Below are 19,444 nucleotides of genomic sequence, written 5' to 3' on the forward strand. Positions count from 1 at the left end.
ATGCACTGTATTGTATCTTCTTCAAATGTTGAAATTTGGTTGCATTGACAACCAAACACAATTCAATATCACTTTTGAAATACAATAAATTGCCTATTAACTTGTCGGCAACCTAAGTTGGATTCACGTCTTCAACTCAACCAAAAATAAAAGCCTTCTAATATTAATCTCTCACTCAGTGGCCACTTTACCTGACACATTCCTTAAACCAATGTCCATTAGTGTACTATGAGATCAAAGCCTATGGTTCAACTTCATTTATGTAACTACTTTTCATATCACAACAACTTGGCTCACAATGGATGGCCGTCACTATAAATACATCCTAATGCCGCAGTATAGTGTATTGGTTCCTGGTTCCTATCTCTGTCTGCAGGTACCTAACTGGCTCTTGGTGTGTGATCTCAGTCTGGGTCACAACAGGGCAGTATTGTTCTCTTGATCTGAGACCTGTGCTCCACTCACACACCCATCCACTCTCATATGAACACAACATGGAAATCAGGTCTTTGAAAACTATGCCGCCAGCAAGGTGATTTTCTAGAGCACACTGAGAGCCTTAGCATCGGTACGTGAAGTCTGCTATGTTTTCCCCTCTATTTTCATGGTGCTTTTGAATTGTTAATTGGTCATAAACAATGTCCACATGTGGCCCGGGTCTCTTTTTGGCTCTGGCAGGAGTACAGAGATCAGAGTCAGAGATCGCTCAGGGGGAACACCTACAAACTATACAACAAATCTCTCTCCAGATATAGAAACAAAACATCAGGAAGTATAAACTCATATGCCCTCAATGGGCCATTAATATTTCACCAAGATGCTGAGGTAAAAATGCTGCTCTGCTACTGATGTCTGAAAGCTATGCCATAAAATATGTTTTCTGAAAATCTGACCTGCTGACATTCCTCTCCGTGTATGTGGATTGATGATGAGGCTAGGGAACAGAAATGTATGCACTTGAGCTAATTATCTAGCTTGTTTTGTAAGCGATACATTTTATATTTCTGAACCATCACTGAGTTTTTACTGACTGAAGAATCATTGCTTGAGTGAGAAAAAGTGATGAGCATTGATTGCGGCTTAAAAGTAGCCAATAGCATTCATACATCAAAGACACAGAAGGGAAAGACGGTATTAGTCTACAGTAGCAAAGTCTGAAAAGACAAAAATCAACAAACAAATTTTTTGTTTTTCTACAATATCCAGCAAATAGTTAAAGTGGGTCAGGGACTTGTGGTTTTGTTAGTGTGTGTTAGCAAAGAGTTTAAGTTCATACTCTCCTCTCAGACTAATAGATCAATACATTCATACCCATTCTCAGCTACATTCACAATCAATGCTTATTACTTTTTCTCCTCACTCCAGCATTCAAAACTCAGACAGAAATGTAGACTGAATCCCAAACAATCAGCTAGACAATAAACTCAAGGACACACATTTCTGTCCCCTGGCAATGATTGAAATGAACAATAGATATGTCGCATAATTTCAACCTGAAGGATAATTAAGTTTCCAATATGGATGTCATATGAGGATGCCTGCATCATACAATCACAGCAGAGCAAGGACATTACAGGGTGTCCTCAGAGAGGCCAGGTAGGCTACCACTCCCACCCTCCCTTCCACCTCCCCTCCTCCAGCTAACCGCCATGTCAACTTGATTATTCACACAGCCTCCAAGTCATAACGGCATATAATCTAGAGGTACATTTTATTGAAATAACTATGAAAGACTGATTGTATTCTTTAGAAAAGCATCAAAACACAGAATAATACATCCTCCACTCACAGCTCCAGATTTTCACAGACCCACCATCCTACTGCAGGTGTGATGAAGAGAGAGCGTGACAGATGGAGAAAGGGATTTTTGTCAAAGTCTAAGATGGCTGTTTTTCCCATACTTAACTTTAGATATAGCAAGGAAGAACTCACTTGATAACGAAACAGCTCAGTCTATCCTGTCAGTCACTGAACCGCCGTTGTTAGTACTATTGTCTGCCATGTTCTACTACCCTGTTTGCTTCACACTCTCCTGAGCTGATAAGAGCAGCAGAAGTCCCATATGTTTCCCCTGCATGGCTCTGTACTCTGTGTTTTCTTGGGTTATCAGCAGCTGTGTTGTTATATAACACCCAAATATCTACAGGACATAGCTAAATAAAGATCAAATAGAACCCAAATATTAGTACAGGACCCACAATAGCATTTTACAACCTTGTCCGTTGCTTTTATTGTATACGTTCTGAGCTGTTGTGTGTGTGTGTGTGTAATTCTATCAAGAGAGTAGCTGATAATAGGCTTGGTAGGGAAGTATGGATGGCACAGCCCTTGACGCTCACACCTGTGACTGCCAGGACCCAGAAGCAGTGTCTCCCCTGGCATTCACACTTTAACACACTACACACACCCACACATTACTTTTATTTGGTTGTATTGTTTCTTTTTTTCAATGTGTCCTTTAGTTGTCGTATGCGGACACCTTCTTGTCGAACATTTCATTCCAATATCATGGATGTTAATATGGAGTTGGTCCCCCCCTTTGCTGCTATAACAGCATCCACTCTTGTGGGAAGGCTTTCCACTAGATGTTGGAACATTGCTGCGGGGACTTGCTTCCATTCAGCCACAAGAGCATTAGTGAGGTCGGGCACTGATGTTGGGCAATTAGGCCTGGCTTGCAGTCGGTGTTCCAATTCATCCCAAAGGTGTTCGATGGGGTTGAGGTCAGGGCTCTGTGCAGGCCAGTCAAGCTTTTCCACACCGATTTCGACAAACCATTTCTGTATGGACCTCGGGGGCATTGTCATGCTGAAACAGGAAAGGGCCTTCCCCAAAATGTTGCAACAAAATTGGAAACACAGAATTGTCTAGAATGCTATTGTATGCTGTAGCATTAAGATTTCCCTTCAATGGAACTAAGGTGCCTAGCCCGAACATGAAAACAGCCCCAGACCATTATTCCTCTTCCGCCAAACTTTACAGTTGGCAGTATGCATTGGGTCAGGTAGCGTTCTCGCCAAACACAGATTTGTCCATCGGACTGCCAGATGGTGAAGCGTGAATCATCACTCCAGAGAACGCGTTTCCACTGCTCCAGAGTCCAATGGTGGCGAGCGTTACATCACTCCAGCTAACGTTTGGCATTGCGCATGGTGATCTTAGGCTTGTGTGCTGCTGCTCGGCCATGGAAACCCATTTCATGAAGCTCCCGACAAACAGTTAATTTGCTGACGTTGCATCCTGAGGCAGTTTGGAACTCGGTAGTAAGTGTTGCATCCGAGGACAGATACATACGCGCTTCAGCACTCGGCGGTTCCGTTCTGTGAGCTTGTGCGGCCTACCACTTTGCGACTGAGCCGTTGTTGCTCCTAGACGTTTCTACTTCACAATAACAGTACTTAATGTTGACTGGGGCAGCTCAAGCAGGGCAGACATTTTACGAAGATAAGACACCAGGGTATAGCAACCACTTCAATCAAACTACATTCCAACACGTGGTCGTGTAATCTACTCAACTGTATGCTGTGAACTGCTTGACGATGCCATAGGTTCCTTGTATCATGGCATAGCAGCAGAATCATTCTGATCCTCTTGAACACTGAGCACCGAGGCACACTCACAGAGCACCAGGTGACTTGGGTGACCTGAAAGGATGACCGCTGTCATTCCTGCCTCAGGTGCTCTGTTTATGTCATCCTGTCTGTCTGACCTATTCCTACTTTACAATCCAATTATAAAACATGAGAGAAAAGCTCTGTATGGAACACCAGGAGTAAACCCGGGTCTACAATACATCTCTGGGGCTTTCTCACTAGGAATCTACAGTAATGTTACCACACTGGTACCTACCCGTCTACTCAAAGGCAAGGCGTCTTGACTTCCACTGAACGCCAGGGAACTGGATGTTTCTCAGCAGCCTTCTCATCGAGCCAAAGATCAGAGGCTATGATAGATGTAAAGCTTCCATTGACATGACGATGATGCCTCTCCACCCTACAGAGTCGATATGGAAACAGTAACTGCTCTCCAGAAGTGTTGCAGAAGAAAGGGGTGGCGGAATACTTATAGCCTTATTATTAACTGGGTGGTTCGAGGTCTGAATGTTGATTGGCTGAAAGCTGTGGTATTTATTTTTACTGTTCTAATTATGTTGGCAACCAGTTTATAATAGCAATAAGGCACGTCTGGGGGGTTGTGGTATATGGCCAATATACCACGGCTAAGGGCTGTATCCTGGCACTCCGCGTTGTGTCGCGCATAAGAACAGCCCTTAGCCGTGGTATATTGGCCATATACCACACCCCCTCGGGCCTTATTGCTTAATTGTAGCCTTCTGTATTGTGTTGTATTGTAATGCAAGCTATTCAGAATTTGTACGTGTTCAATGCAAGTACATTCTATAAAAGGGAATGAATTGAAATCATACATTTTCAAAATCTTTTGACCAATCAGAACAGCTCAGAAAAAGATCTAAAGTAAAAAGATCAGAATTGGGCTGCCTGTGTAAACGCAGCCATTGAGAAACAGTATAAAACATACCACCTTATGTACAGTTTATACTTTATTCTTCATATCTCCACTATCGTTGGATCATGTCCACCCACAACCTTCAAGGTTGATTTGTTTCAGAAAGACCAATAATCCAAAAGAACTAGCTCTACTCAATTCTAATTTCTCTTATGAGGGGAGCATATGAGACAACTAGACAAGAGTCCCTTCCAGTTAAACAATAGTTTGTTGACTTCGCTGTTGGATGTTCAATGCACATCAAGAAAACAGAAATATCACATTTAAGTAAACGTCAACATCTATAAAAGAGAAAAGAGAACTAACATTGGACTGGACCAAGAGAGACGAGAGGAGAGGGAAGGGACATCAGTACAAAATTAGACTAGCAATTTGAATATTATAGCCACAGTGTATTCTGCCAGCAGCGAGTAGACTGCGTCACATAGGGCTATGTGACGCAGTCTTCTAATTCGTTCAGGGGAAAGTCAAAGAGTCAGGACCCCAAAATAAATTAGGGTAGTCCATTTTTCTTTTTTCACATTATTTTGCATGCTCCAGGAACAGAGAGCAGCTGTTAAGTTTGGTCAACATGTTTTGTTTACAAGCTTTGCATGCAGATTCTGGGCAAGAGTCTATGTGTATTGGCATCCATTGTTGGTGGACTGACTCACTGTAGTCTGTTTTCTCTGAACCAACGAGGATGCCTAAATCAGAGAAGGTAAGTACTTAGAGGCATTCAGTGCTATTGCTGGGGCCCGAGGGCAGCTGTCAAGACATGTCTCCACACAGCTGCTACTGCTCACAAGGAGCTGAATCACATAATCTGGGAGAAGGAGTGACTATGAACCACTACTGACAGCAGGCAGAGATTCACACTTACAGCACACCTGATGACTGTAGACAGATGCGATCATATATAAATGACACCCTTAAATGGTTCACAATTTATTTTTAAATAAGTTGAAATTGAAAAAACTTTGTGTTCACATGTATTTGTTTGATTAACAACTGCACTGGACCCCCCCCCCCCCCCCCCCTGAAAAATAAAATCCTCACCAAAATTTAGATTTTTTACTTCAAAGTCCAAAAATGACCTGGACTAAATTATTTAAATGTTTAATTAATTTGTTTGGAGGCAAATTCTTGTTTTCTGTGTCATTTATCTCAGCTGTGATAATTTGCAGGTGCATAAAGGGTACAAATTCCTTTGGGTGGTGGACCATTCTTGATACACACGGGAAACTGTTGAGTGTGAAAAACCCAGCAACATTACAGTTCTTGACACAAACCGGTGTGCCTGTCATCTACTACCATACCCCGGTCAAAGGCACTTTAATCTATGGTCTTGCCCATTCACCCTGTGAATGGCACACATACACAATCCATGTCTCAATTGCCTCAAGGTTTAAAAATCCTTCCTTAACCTGACTCCTCCCCTTAATCTACACAGATTAAAGTGAATTGAACAAGTGACACCAATGAGGGATCATAGCTTTCACCTGGTCAGTCTGTCATGTTTTGTATACTCAGTGTATTTGACCACATCTGTATGACCCTAAAATGATGTGCACTGGATCTAAATAGGAATGGTGTTTAGAGAATCATCTATGAACTGTACCTCTGACAAGTGGTCTCTCCTCAGATTGTCAGATGGGTCTGTTTGGTTTATATGCCAGTCTTCTGTCAACTCACTCCTTTTCTGACAAATCCAGCTTTTGGGGAGTCTGTATGTCTGTCTTTCTGTCTGTCTGTCTGGACTGGACCCTCAGGAGGAGAAGGATCCCTCCACAGCTGGTCCATTCTGACCTACATGTATTCTGAGATCAGAGGCAGTGGCCAATATATTGGCAACAGGACCCCAGGAGTCAGGGAATCAGGAGACAGGGAGACCCTCCAGGGAATGTGTTAGTGTGTGAGCACACTAGGAATAACATTTATTTACCCACAATGCTACACTACAGTGCCTCTGAGTTAAGCCAGGCTGATATCTAATCACGAGCACTGGGTTGTTGCCGATGGCCACAGCCTACATACTGCAGATGCAGTTCAGTTAAGGGGAAGACAATTCCATTTTTATAAGCATTAAAAATTCCACCATATCAATCCTCTAATCAAAACCCAGCAGTCAGACTGGACATTTAGTCAACATGGAACAACAGAGTCAACAGAGGAAGTAAGATTGCTTTTGTGCTTTGTGTCTGCTTGAATTCTCATGACGCCTTAGGAAGGACTCAACATAAACAGTACCTTCTTTACCCTGGGAATCTATCGAACCCACTCATGATAGTGGTGAGGTTAATCTGACACAGAAAAATATGTACAATGGACAAACTGGCAGAAACATTTGCTCAGGGGGTGGTGGGTGAGTAACCTCTACTGAATGTCACAACCTGGCTCTTAGATGGTGACAAGCAAGGGAGTCCACACGTTTGCAGTTAAGGAGTAACAAAAATATTTATTAAATAACTAACAAAGTATAAAACTACAAAGGAAAACTGACCTGTGAAGTGTGAAAGTAGGCATGTGAGGAGTATAGTGGAGATGCATGGATGAAGGTAAAATGTGTGTAAATGTTGAAGGGTGTGCCTAATCAAAAAACATATCATCAACCAGATCACAAAACAAAATGGTGCTTGTGGAGAGAGAGAGACAGTAGTGGGCACCAGGAACTTTGATCTCTTAGTTGATCCCAAATCCAGGTGCAACTTGTCACCTTAACGGCCCAATCAGCTCCATCTGTCCCCAATCTGCAAATAAAGCACAAACACAGAGGAGGCAGGGAGAGCGTAACATGAAGGAGAGCTATAATGCTGTACAGGGCTTATACAAGGTCTTAAGGGCCATGAAGTGGACAATCTCTGAAGAAGTCAACTGGGGGAGGAGAAGTACAAGCGAGGCTCTGAGAATGACAGGAGAGTACCGACAGGTTCTGATAAACACTCAAAAATATCAACAAAGGTTTTGATGATCATTTACAGCGTTTCCCCTGCCTCCAAAAAACATGCACATTGAGTGTGGAATACCAAAATAAGATATGGACAGTCAAGACATAACAATTTAAATTGACTTTTATTCTTGCCTGAGGCGTGTGCTCGAAGGTTCATGTTTCTCAAATAGGTCAACTATATAGTTTAATGTACATGACTTAATGTATGTTAAGTACCCCCTTGACATTACACTCGTAACAGGAGGCAATTCAATGTATCAAACAGGTCAGAAATAAGACAGAACTATTAGTGCATCCTGTTGGACTTGGTCCTCTTTGTCAGCTTGTTCTGGTACACTTCTCATCAGTTATACTGCTGAGAGTTAAGTTTTTACCATCTTACAGTGGGATCATGTGTATTTAAAGCCTGCTGACATTTGGCAAGTAATTGTGCTATCGCCCTTTCTTTAAATGTCAAAGCTGTTATATTTCCTCAGTGTTTAACTGACTGCTGCAGCAAGGCTAAATGGTAATTGTCAGGTAATTGTCATTCCGCTCATTACTAGGTGATCAGCGCTAACTTCAGACGAGGTCTCCATTATGTGGGTAGCAGTTCATTGATTTACAAGGGACGTGCATTTAAGCACTTTGAATGGAAGTTATTTGTGAACAAATGTTCAATTTCTATGGTCACATAGTTCTATAAATAGCAGCACACAGTATTTCTGAATAGAGCACACATATTTACATAATTTTAAAAAACAGTTTATTTTTTACATACATTACACATGACAACGTGACTGCTAGTGTCAAAATACTGTTAGCACTTTGGTGTCATTTAGCACTTAACCATTCTTACGGTTACATCGCCCAATAACCAACAGATCCAGTAAGAACGTGAAATGGGGCAGGTTACCAATACTGCTGTAATATTTGTGTGCACAGATATCATTCTAGGCAGTCGTTACATGAATTGACCAGGCAAGCCACTCCATGTACTATAGACTTCAAGTAAAGGCAGGAAACTGGATTGTAATCAGTCAAACCTGTAGAGCTGACTGACACTCAGAGCCTTGATCATTGTCCCTAACTAGGCTGTTGTTGAAATCTCCCCTCAGCTCCTCTATGGTCAGCTCCAACAGCATCCGATATGCTTGCAAATCCTTGTTCTCTGTAAAATATAGGATACGGTCAGAATACTACAAAATACAAGAAATTTGACTAGATGAAACCACATATGAAGTCACTCAGTAAAAAGAACACATGCAAGTTCACACTTACTTTAAAAGCTGTTCTAGTTCCCTTTTGATTTTGATGACAATTGGTGGACCATGATAGGTTAAAGACGTGTACAACTGGACCAATGAGGCTCCAGCACAGATCTTGTCCAGGGCATCTTGTCCACTGGCTACACCCCCAACTCCAATGATTGGCACCTTACCTTCAATGAGAAAGAACAATACTGGGTGAATGAAGAGAACATTCTATACACCCCAGCCCACAATAAATCAATCCAAATCAAATGTATTTATATAGCTCTTCTTACATCAGCTGATATATCAAAGTGCTGTACAGAAACCCAGCCTAAAACCCCAAACAGCAAGCAATGCAGGTGTAGAGGCACGATGGCTAGGAAAAACTCCCTAATAAGGCCAAAACCTAGGAAGAAACCTAGAGAGGAACCAGGCTATGAGGGGTGGCCAATCCTCTTCTGGCTGTGCCGGGTAGAGATTATAACAGAACATGGCCAAGATGTTCAAATGTTCATAAATGACCAGCATGGTCAAATAATAGTAATCAGGCCAGTATCAGCTGCAGCAACAACCATTAACAGTGTTATGATGATCCTTCATGGAGCCAACCTACCTTTTGTCAAGCTGTACATCTCTCTCACAGTGCGTGTAGAGAGCTCCTTGATGGGCTGGCCGCTCAACCCTCCCACCTCTTTACTCTGGGGGTCCTGTAGGGTCTCAGGCCTGGATACTGTAGTGTTGGAGACCAACAGCCCATCCACACCAAGCTAAAACACAAACCATGATTACCTATTTGACATTACCCCATAACACCACATCAAAACAAATTTAAGTAACCCAATCATTGAGAATATTTCACGATCTATCTGTTTAAAAGTGAGTTCTGTATTCCATTGGAGTTGGTGTAGCATCCTAATAAAATTTGATTTAATTGTTCCAGGCACACTTAAACGAATACACTCAGGCTGCGTTTAGACAGGCAGCCCAATTCTAATTCTTTTGACCAATCAAATTAACTCTGAAAAAGATCTGATGTGAAAAGATCAGATGTGATTGGTCAAAAGACCAATTAGTGGAAAAAAGATCCGAATTGGGCTTCCTGTCTAAACGCAGCCTGAGTGTATTAGTTTAAGTGTGCCTGGAACAATAATAATGCTACACTAACTCCAATGGAATACAGAACTCACTTTTAAAAAAGATGGATCATGAAAAATAAGTTACGATTTGTTCATCTTCATTCTCAATGATTGGACTGTCCGACACAAATTTACCGTAACGTATCTAATACTCTTTAAATATTTGCTGTGCTTTCTATCGGTCTTTTTCCATTCGGAGTCTGTCCCCTTACATGAACACAGAAAAACAGAAACACTCCTCCAGTCCCCTTAACATAGAGAGTGGATAGGAGGCAACAATAATGCATTCAAATCAATTTGGTGACATAAGTCCTCTGCTGGCTAAGACCCACGGCAGCAGGACTGATCTGATGACGGCTACAGAACACAAGCCGACTACGTGAGTGGGGTGAGAAGTGTGCTCAGGAAGATGAGCAAACAGGAGAAACACGGATGACCAAAGTAAGCAGCCCCAAGTCATTGGGGGCTATATACTGTAGGTTAAGGCTTGGTGAGTAGGCTACATAGAGAGGCCCACAGAACCACACTGACCTGTGTGGCTAGGCCTCTGACTGACCCCTGTGTGGCTAGGTCTCTGACTGACCCCTGTGTGGCTAGGTCTCTGACTGACCCGTGTGGCTAGGCCTCTGACTGACCCCTGTGTGGCTAGGTCTCTGACTGACCCGTGTGGCTAGGTCTCTGACTGACCCGTGTGGCTAGGCCTCTGACTGACCGCTGTGTGGCTAGGCCTCTGACTGACCGCTGTGTGGCTAGGCCTCTGACTGACCGCTGTGTGGCTAGGCCTCTGACTGACCGCTGTGTGGCTAGGCCTCTGACTGACCGCTGTGTGGCTAGGCCTCTGACTGACCGCTGTGTGGCTAGGCCTCTGACTGACCGCTGTGTGGCTAGGCCTCTGACTGACCCCTGTGTGGCTAGGTCTCTGACTGACCCCTGTGTGGCTAGGTCTCTGACTGACCCCTGTGTGGCTAGGTCTCTGACTGACCCCTGTGTGGCTAGGTCTCTGACTGACCCCTGTGTGGCTAGGTCTCTGACTGACCCCTGTGTGGCTAGGTCTCTGACTGACCCCTGTGTGGCTAGGTCTCTGACTGACCCCTGTGTGGCTAGGTCTCTGACTGACCCCTGTGTGGCTAGGTCTCTGACTGACCCCTGTGTGGCTAGGTCTCTGACTGACCCCTGTGTGGCTAGGTCTCTGACTGACCCCTGTGTGGCTAGGTCTCTGACTGACCCCTGTGTGGCTAGGCCTCTGACTGACCCCTGTGTGGCTAGGTCTCTGACTGACCCCTGTGTGGCTAGGTCTCTGACTGACCCCTGTGTGGCTAGGTCTCTGACTGACCCCTGTGTGGCTAGGTCTCTGACTGACCCCTGTGTGGCTAGGTCTCTGACTGACCCCTGTGTGGCTAGGTCTCTGACTGACCCCTGTGTGGCTAGGTCTCTGACTGACCCCTGTGTGGCTAGGTCTCTGACTGACCCCTGTGTGGCTAGGTCTCTGACTGACCCCTGTGTGGCTAGGTCTCTGACTGACCCCTGTGTGGCTAGGTCTCTGACTGACCCCTGTGTGGCTAGGTCTCTGACTGACCCCTGTGTGGCTAGGTCTCTGACTGACCCCTGTGTGGCTAGGTCTCTGACTGACCCCTGTGTGGCTAGGTCTCTGACTGACCCCTGTGTGGCTAGGTCTCTGACTGACCCCTGTGTGGCTAGGTCTCTGACTGACCCCTGTGTGGCTAGGTCTCTGACTGACCCCTGTGTGGCTAGGTCTCTGACTGACCCCTATGTGGCTAGGTCTCTGACTGACCCCTGTGTGGCTAGGCCTCTGACTGACCCCTGTGTGGCTAGGTCTCTGACTGACCCCTGTGTGGCTAGGTCTCTGACTGACCCCTGTGTGGCTAGGTCTCTGACTGACCCCTGTGTGGCTAGGTCTCTGACTGACCCCTGTGTGGCTAGGTCTCTGACTGACCCCTGTGTGGCTAGGTCTCTGACTGACCTCTGTGACCACATCAGCAATGTCCTGCTTATCCTGGGCGGTAAGGTCAGGGGCAATCTTCACCAGTACAGGTGGCCTGCTCCCCCCCTGTAGGGCATCACGCTCCTTCAGCACCTGGATGGGAGAGGGGGGTGGTGGAACGGGGGGGATGACAGGAGGGTACAGGGACATACACATGAGCCGCCACAGACACACAATCAATGCGATCCATCACATCCACACAGGTCAATGAGATTTAACAATTTACAGCACAACATGGAGACCAAACAAGAGCAATATAGCTGAGCAGTTTTTCCTAAGGTTAATCGTGTTCAATCCAAACAGTGCTGTGCTGTGCTTGTGTGATGTGTATGTTGTCTATTGGGAAGTAGAAACCCAAATGAAAGATCACCGGCTATATCAATAAAAGTCGAACTGAACAGAAACACCAGACTTCAATAAAGGAAAAGTTGCAGCACCATGCTTTCTGGACAGCCAACGATACATAAACTATAAACATAAAATAAATGACATAAATAGTATGATATCCTGGTTAATTAAAGGATAAATAAATCATATCTAGGTCAGTCAAAAATTGCCACCACTGACCTTGTACAGCAGTTGTCGAAGTTCCCCTTTCCCCTGCAGGTCCCTGAGGCCTGGGGTGTTGGGGCTGCTCACGTTCACCACTAGGTAATCAGCCAGAGGGCCCAGCGTCCGCACCCCCTCCAGGTAGTCTGCCACTGCGTCCTGCGACAGCTTGTTCTTTCCCAGGTTGATGCCCAGGGGCAGGCCAGCTAAAAACACACAGACACCAGGATATATTACAGTTATGAGTCCCTGGGAGAGGTTAAGGTCAGAACATAAATAGAATGCATGGGAGTGAATTAAGAGAAAACAGACAGTCCGCAAGCGTCAACTGCGTCACGAGCGTATACCGCATCAAATGACGCCTCGATAACACCGTCATCGTCATTGTATTTTGGTACACCAGAAGTACATTAACTTCCAATGGAACGCCGCGTTTGCCTCGCAGCATTGAGTTGCAGAGGCAGTTGCAGTGCGTTCTGTGTGGCGCATAAATTGGATTTATCGAACGTATGCATCAAACTGTATGCGTTCACAACTTGACAGACATGGTAGTAGAAGGTGAATGTTGCACACATGTCCAGATGATGATTTTTCTCACGTCTACGCGGAGCAATGCTGGTGAAATGCGCTGATAAACTGTCAAAAAATAGACTGTGGGTGCATTGTTACCTCTGGAATTGTGAAATGTATAGCTAAAAATGTCAATTTAGTGTTCATAAGTTTAACAGCGCGCCACCATTGCCTATATAGGCTGGTGATTATGAAAAACGGTGTAGCAATGCAGGAACGCAACGACATTCTACATTTAGAAACTGGATTTGTTTCAGAATTAAATATCACGTGGTCAATGTCATATCTTGACAGTATCACCGTTGTTGCTTACAGCGGATTGGATTGAAATACAGCTCAAAAAATGTGCATGGTTAGCGAGTGCCTTGGTTTAAATGAATCAAATCTGTTCCAGAGATTGAGTGGGTTGTTTGTACAAAGGGAATTCGAAGGAATTGTTATGATCTTCCCTACTTTGCTATGTAAAGTTGTATGGTTAAAAAGTAAAAATTTGGTTGTAGGCTAAGGTTTATCTGATAAATAGACTACATATTTGAAAGCAATACAGCGGCCTACCTGTTTTGATTTCGATCATGGGCATATAGTCTAGGCTACTATGGCTGGAAAACCTGGAAATGAGGTACCTCAGATTGAGAGAGTATACAACTGTTTATAACCGCTTTCCATGACAATCGCGGCGTAATAACTGGCTTACGTTACGTCGTCTATGTGAATTAATGCTTGCTACTCTCGCACAAGTAAATTCACGCCGTTGACGGACTTCCCCCTTGTGATTTCGGCTTAATGTCCCAATCCAAATCAGTGGGGAACATTTTGTTACGAATGCTCTATTTTACTGAAAACTAGAGAAATATGGCAAATTGATTTCAATCAAACTTGAAGCAAACGCTCCATCAAACGCTCCATCAAAGATATAAATCAATGTTTTAAAAATACAATGGTGAAAATGTATTGTCGATAACACTTGACAAAAACATTTCAGTCGTTTGCTTTTTGTCTGTCAATAGAAGACAGTATAGGCTAGTACTGTTCTGACTTGGAGACTCATTTGTAAGTGTTTACTAGCTCCTCTGCCAGAGTGTGATTGGTATTAGGAACAGCCTGGGGAAAGGGAATCTCCATATACAATAGGGGCAGAGGATTATAGTGTAGTGTAGTTGGCTGTGTTCCTGAGACACTTGTCAGCTCACTGTCCAACCCATCTATCAGTCTGACAGACAGGACAGAAACATGAGTTGTGTCTCTAGTACCTTTAGTCAGCTCTACCTGGGTGCCTTCTCTTGCCTTTAGTCTCTCCCGTGCTGCTGCAAGACCACAGCTGTTGAACCCATATCTGAAACATACCCACAACATAATCAAGAGGTTAAGTTGATGTAATACACAAAAATCCATAAATTTGCCAAAAAAGCAATCAGCAATTTAGGCTCCATTCCTTTATCATGCCATTATGATACAGTATGTGTTAATCCCCAATTGTCTAGAGTGCACATTCAATTCATTTGATTACTAAAATCCATAATACATGAAATCCAGATGTTTTTTTTAGCCAAATAATTGCAGTAAGTTGAGTAAAACTGTAATAAACACCACCATAAGGAAATGAGGCCTTTAATCATCTAATGCACTCATCTTGACTTTTAACTTCTGGGAAACTGTGTTGTTGTTCACTGAGGAGTGAAAGAAGCACTCTGGGCATATTATTATACAAGCGGCTTGTTAGTCTGAGCATCTCACATCCCTGCATATCATACATGCTAAATTTAATTAATCATATTGATTCTAGCCTAATATACAAAAACTTACTGTCATTTACTAACTCCATGAAATAAAAGACAAACAATTTGGATACATCCTCAGTGAGCTCCAAAAGTACTGGGACAGTGATACATTTGTTGTTGTTTTGGCTCTGTACTCGAGCTCTTTGGATTTGAAATTATACAAAACTACAGCACTTTTTGTATATACAGTTGAAGTCGGAAGTTTACATACACTTAGGTTGGAGTCATTAAAATCATTTTCAACCACTCCACGAATGTCTTGTTAGCAAACTATAGTTTTGGCAAGTCAGTTAGGACATCTACTTTGTGCATGACACAAGTAATTTTTACAACAATTGGTTACAAACAGATTCATTCACTGTATCACAATTCCAGTGGGTCAGAAGTTTACATACACTAAGTTGACTGTGCCTTTAAACAGCTTGGAAAATTCCAGAAAATATTGTCATGGCTTTAGAAGCTTCTGATAGGCTAATTGACATAATTTAAGTCAATTGGAGGTGTACCTGTGGATGTATTTCAAGGCCTACCTTCAAACTCAGTGCCTCTTTGCTTGACATCATGAGAAAATCAAAAGAAATCAGCCAAGACCTCAGAATTGTTTTTGTAGACCTCCACAAGTCTGGTTCATCCGTGGGAGCAATTTACAAATGCCTGAAGGTACCATGTTCATCTGTACAAACAATAGTTCGCAAGTATAAACACCATGGGACAAAGATCATACTTTTTGGAGAAATGTCCTCTGGTCTGATGAAACAAAAATAGAACTGTTCGGCCATAATGACCATTGTTATGTTTGGAGGAAAAAGGGAAACACGGGGGTGGCAGCATCATTTTGTGGGGGTGCTTTGCTGCAGGAAGGACTGGTGCACTTCACAAAATAGATGGCATCATGAGGGAGGCAAATTATGTGGATATATTGAAGCAACATCTCAAGACATCAGTCAGGAAGTTAAAGCTTGGTCGCAAATGGGTCTTCCAAATGGACAATGACCCCAAGCACACTTCCAAAGTTGTGGCAAAATGTCTTAAGGACAACAAAGTCAAGGTATTGGAGTGGCCATCACAAAGCCCTGACCTCAATCCTATAGAAAATGTGTGGGCAGAACTGAAAAAGCTTGTGCGAGCAAAGAGGCCTACTAACCTGACTCGGTTACACCAGCTCTGTCAGGAGGAATGGGCTGAAATTCACCCAACTTATTGTGGGAAACTTGTGGAAGGCTACCCGAAACATTTGACCCAAGTTAAAGGCAATGCTACCAAATAGTAATTGAGTGTATGTAAACTTCTGACCCACTGGGAATGTGATTAAATAAATAAAAGCTGAAATAAATCACTCTATACTATTATTCTGACATTTCACATTTTTAAAATAAAGTGGTGATCTTAACAGACCTAAGACGGAATTTTTACAAGGATTAAATGTCAGGAATTGTGAAAATGTATTTGGCTAAGGTGTATGTAAACTTCCGACTTCAACTGTAGTCCCCCACATTTTAGGGGACCAAAAGTATTGGGACAAATTCACTTACATGTGTATTAAAGTGGTAAGAAGTTATGTATTTGGTCACAGATTCATAGCACACAAATACGACATCAAGCTTGTTACTCTACACATTTTTGGGATGCATTTGGTGTTTGTTTTGGTTGTGTTTCAGATTATTTTGTGCCCAATAGAATTGAATGGTAAATTGTTTGTGTGCATCTATAAATTGTTGCTCGTATGTTTAACTGGTTTGGAATTATACTTGTTTAAGAGAAGATACAAATTAAATAAAAAAATTCAGGTAAAATAATGCCAATTTTGAGTCACTTTTATTGTAAATAAGAATATGTTTCTAAACACCTTCTACATTCATGTGGATGCTACCATGATTATGGATAATCCCGCATGAATGATGAATGAGAAAGTTAGACGCACAAATATTATGTCCTCTCACCATTACAATAACAGGTGGGTGGGTGACTCCAAAATGCCAAAATACACTTTACCATTCACATTCATTTCTATTGGTAACAGAATAATCTGTGAAACACAACCAAAACAAACAGCAAATGCATCCAACGAATATGTAGTCACAAGCTTGATGTTGTCATTGCATGCTATGAATATGGTACCAAATACTTAACTTTTTACAACTTTAATACACAAGTGAATATTTCCTAAAATGTTTGGTCCCCTAAAATGGGGAGACTATGTGAAAAAAGTGCTTTAATTACTAAACGGTTCACCCAATTTAATATAAATTCCCTCAAATTAAAGTAGACATTGTATCATTCCAAAGTACTGGAGTAGAGGCAAAAAATGTTTTATAAAATTGCTGTCCCAATACTTTGAGTTCACTGTATTAGCCCTACTGTTGTTGTGCTAGGGTAGTGTTAACAGTCAGTCTGTGTAGAATTTGCTTTTCAAAACACTAAAGAAAATCACAGAAATGTATCGCCCCTATCCCTGAAGAAATTGGATGGTCCTGGATATTTTTTTTCTTAAAATGTTTAGAACAATGTCAAGCAAGCATAGACAGCCATGACAAAACGCACACCTTTATTGTGTATCAATTATTTACAAATACATAGATTTACATTTGGATCTGGGAAGCTTTTTCCTGAACTAAGGATTAACTTCTCTGACAACCAATATGTCCCTTCATATACGCAAAGTAGTGTGTTCTAACAACTCGTGAATATGTATGTTCGTGCCTTGGCATCTCATTTAACAGCACTTTTCAGAGAATGAAAGCGAACGCAAGGAGGTAGCGGTGGAACACCCTGATAACATTCATTTGGCTCCTTAATTTCAGTGTGAAGAAGCTGTGCTACAACAATTGTAGTCTGTCACCAGGCTCAATGTAAAAAAAAAAAAAAAAAATTGAAACGTGAAGGCGGCAGCCTTATTCCCTTTGAACAGAGTGGCGAATGACAAAATAAACTATCTGTGATGTCTCTGTTCGCTGCCGTTTGACACAGAATTCACAAGCTAAAAACATTCATCTATAATGAATGACAGCCATGCCATGGTTCAGTAGCCATGTCTAATTCATTCAAAACCGTACCGGTTGATGACCGCCTGGTCAGTGGTCAGTCTGAAAACACGTGGTTTGGGGTTCCCCTCCTGGGGTTTGGGGGTGATGGTCCCCACCTCCACGAAGCCAAAGCCTAGTCTATAAAGCCCGTCAACAGCCTCCCCATGCTTGTCAAATCCTGCTGCTATCCCTATGGGGTTCTTGAATTTACAGCCCATGACGTTCACTTCCTGGAATAAGAAGTAACAACGCCAGGTCAAACTGTTGCCTAAATTCCATAGAAGTACACAGTGACCAAAATTACAGTAACAACTTAGATTAAAAAGGTTAACAAAGAGATTTGACTAGCTAGGGTGAGTTATGAGACAGTGGGAGTGAAGGTTCTCAAACAAAGCATTCCATTCTAATCTTACACCAGCACAAAGGCAATTCAGTGTAAGCAAGGAGTCAACACACCCAACAGGCTAAAGGGCACCTCCTCCCGCACCTCCTCCCATACTGACCAGTGATACTGGATCCTGGTAGCGGTTCAGAGGCACCAGACCCAGGCCGATTAACCTCACAGCCATGACATGGGCTGTCTCTGCTCCCACAATCCTCTGCAGCAAGGGCATGAGCTGGTTGGTGTAGAAGCGTTCATCTCCCACAGCAGTGAGGTAGGAGACAAACAGGACGCTGCCGGACCCAATGATCTTCACTGCGTCCTTCAGACGCTGCAAAGAAAAATAAAACAATGTGATGGGAATAAACTGAACTATGATGCACTGTTGTTGAAGCACATCAGGTGAACTGAAGGGAGTAGCAATTATTGTTATTGTACTAGATGACAGAGAGTGAACCATAATACCAAGAGAGACTAGCGTTACCAGCTCTGAACAACCCATGTGTACAACCCAGTGGGTATAATTTAGCATGCCTGTCTGGTCATTCAGGATCCAGCAAACAGTTAACTAACTTATCACTTCACAGAGGCTGGTTACATGAACTTGCTAGCCACATGGTAGTAAGCCAAATTGAGCAAAGTTAGCTAGCTCACTTCATTCAACAACACTCTGATTGTAGTAGCTAACGTGAAGTGGCTACTTCCCAGTTTCGCTTACCATATAGTCAAAACATTGTTCATGACAAATACAAACTATTAAAACAACACTGCTTCATCAATGATGTTACCTTCAGTTGTCCCGCCATGGATGTTATATCACTTTGCAAACGTCTGGAAGCATTTCTTTCACGTTGCCGAGAATCACTTCCTGAATGTAATCTCACGATACTTCAAAGGCAGCTCCGAAAACGTCAAATCAGAGTTCAGTGATGATTCTGTATGATAAACATTACAATTTATTAGGATGAATATAACAAATGAATATGAATATGGCAAAGGACTCATTAGTAACTCTAGTAATTCACTGAGTAAATTTGCACAAATAAGATCAATTAAAACGGCAGATGTTCAAAATGAAGGGATAGCTTATGAGCCTAAATTAATTTTATAAGCCAATTGAAAACCAAAGATGTATTGTTACAACCCTGTTCAATGTCAATATTAGGCCTTGGCTACATCAATTGACTTGTAAAGTGAAGTAGATTGGGAAAGGTTTTTCTTCAAAATGTCTGCCTTTGAGTGACGTAAAGGCACTTTTTCACTTTGCATGTTGTTTGAGTGTCTGCAGGGATTTTCCTAATAATAGTAAGAGTGTA

General features: G+C 42.7%; 1 protein-coding gene across 3 annotated transcripts; it reads right to left on the reverse strand.

Annotated features, from left to right (window-relative positions):
• Positions 1 to 8,184: 8,184 nt before the first annotated feature.
• On the reverse strand, positions 8,185 to 19,059 carry LOC139562944 (dihydroorotate dehydrogenase (quinone), mitochondrial-like). 3 transcript variants are annotated; one of them, XM_071381137.1, is made up of 9 exons: positions 18,917 to 19,059; positions 18,250 to 18,459; positions 17,777 to 17,976; positions 14,196 to 14,278; positions 12,394 to 12,581; positions 11,806 to 11,919; positions 9,302 to 9,455; positions 8,717 to 8,876; positions 8,185 to 8,606 (listed from the first exon to the last, which is right to left on the reverse strand). In XM_071381137.1, the coding sequence occupies exons 1-9, from the start codon at positions 18,932 to 18,934 to the stop codon at positions 8,522 to 8,524; spliced, it is 1,212 nt and encodes a 403-aa protein (XP_071237238.1). In that variant the 5' UTR covers positions 18,935 to 19,059; the 3' UTR covers positions 8,185 to 8,521. The 3 variants fall into 3 exon arrangements, with proteins under 3 accessions (XP_071237238.1, XP_071237239.1, XP_071237240.1); XM_071381138.1 differs by lacking the exon at positions 18,917 to 19,059 and adding an exon at positions 18,847 to 18,908; XM_071381139.1 differs by lacking the exon at positions 11,806 to 11,919.
• Positions 19,060 to 19,444: the final 385 nt, after the last annotated feature.

The sequence above is a fragment of the Salvelinus alpinus genome, chromosome 33, assembly GCF_045679555.1.
Source record: "Salvelinus alpinus chromosome 33, SLU_Salpinus.1, whole genome shotgun sequence".
Taxonomy (NCBI): Eukaryota; Metazoa; Chordata; class Actinopteri; order Salmoniformes; family Salmonidae; genus Salvelinus; species Salvelinus alpinus.

Coding starts and splice junctions, on each gene's coding strand:
- LOC139562944 (XM_071381137.1), bottom strand. Junction 17,977..18,249: donor ACCAGGATCCAGTATCACTG/GTCAGTATGGGA, acceptor TTCTTATTCCAG/GAAGTGAACGTCATGGGCTG. Junction 12,582..14,195: donor CCAGGTAGAGCTGACTAAAG/GTACTAGAGACA, acceptor GTGTGTTTTTAG/CTGGCCTGCCCCTGGGCATC.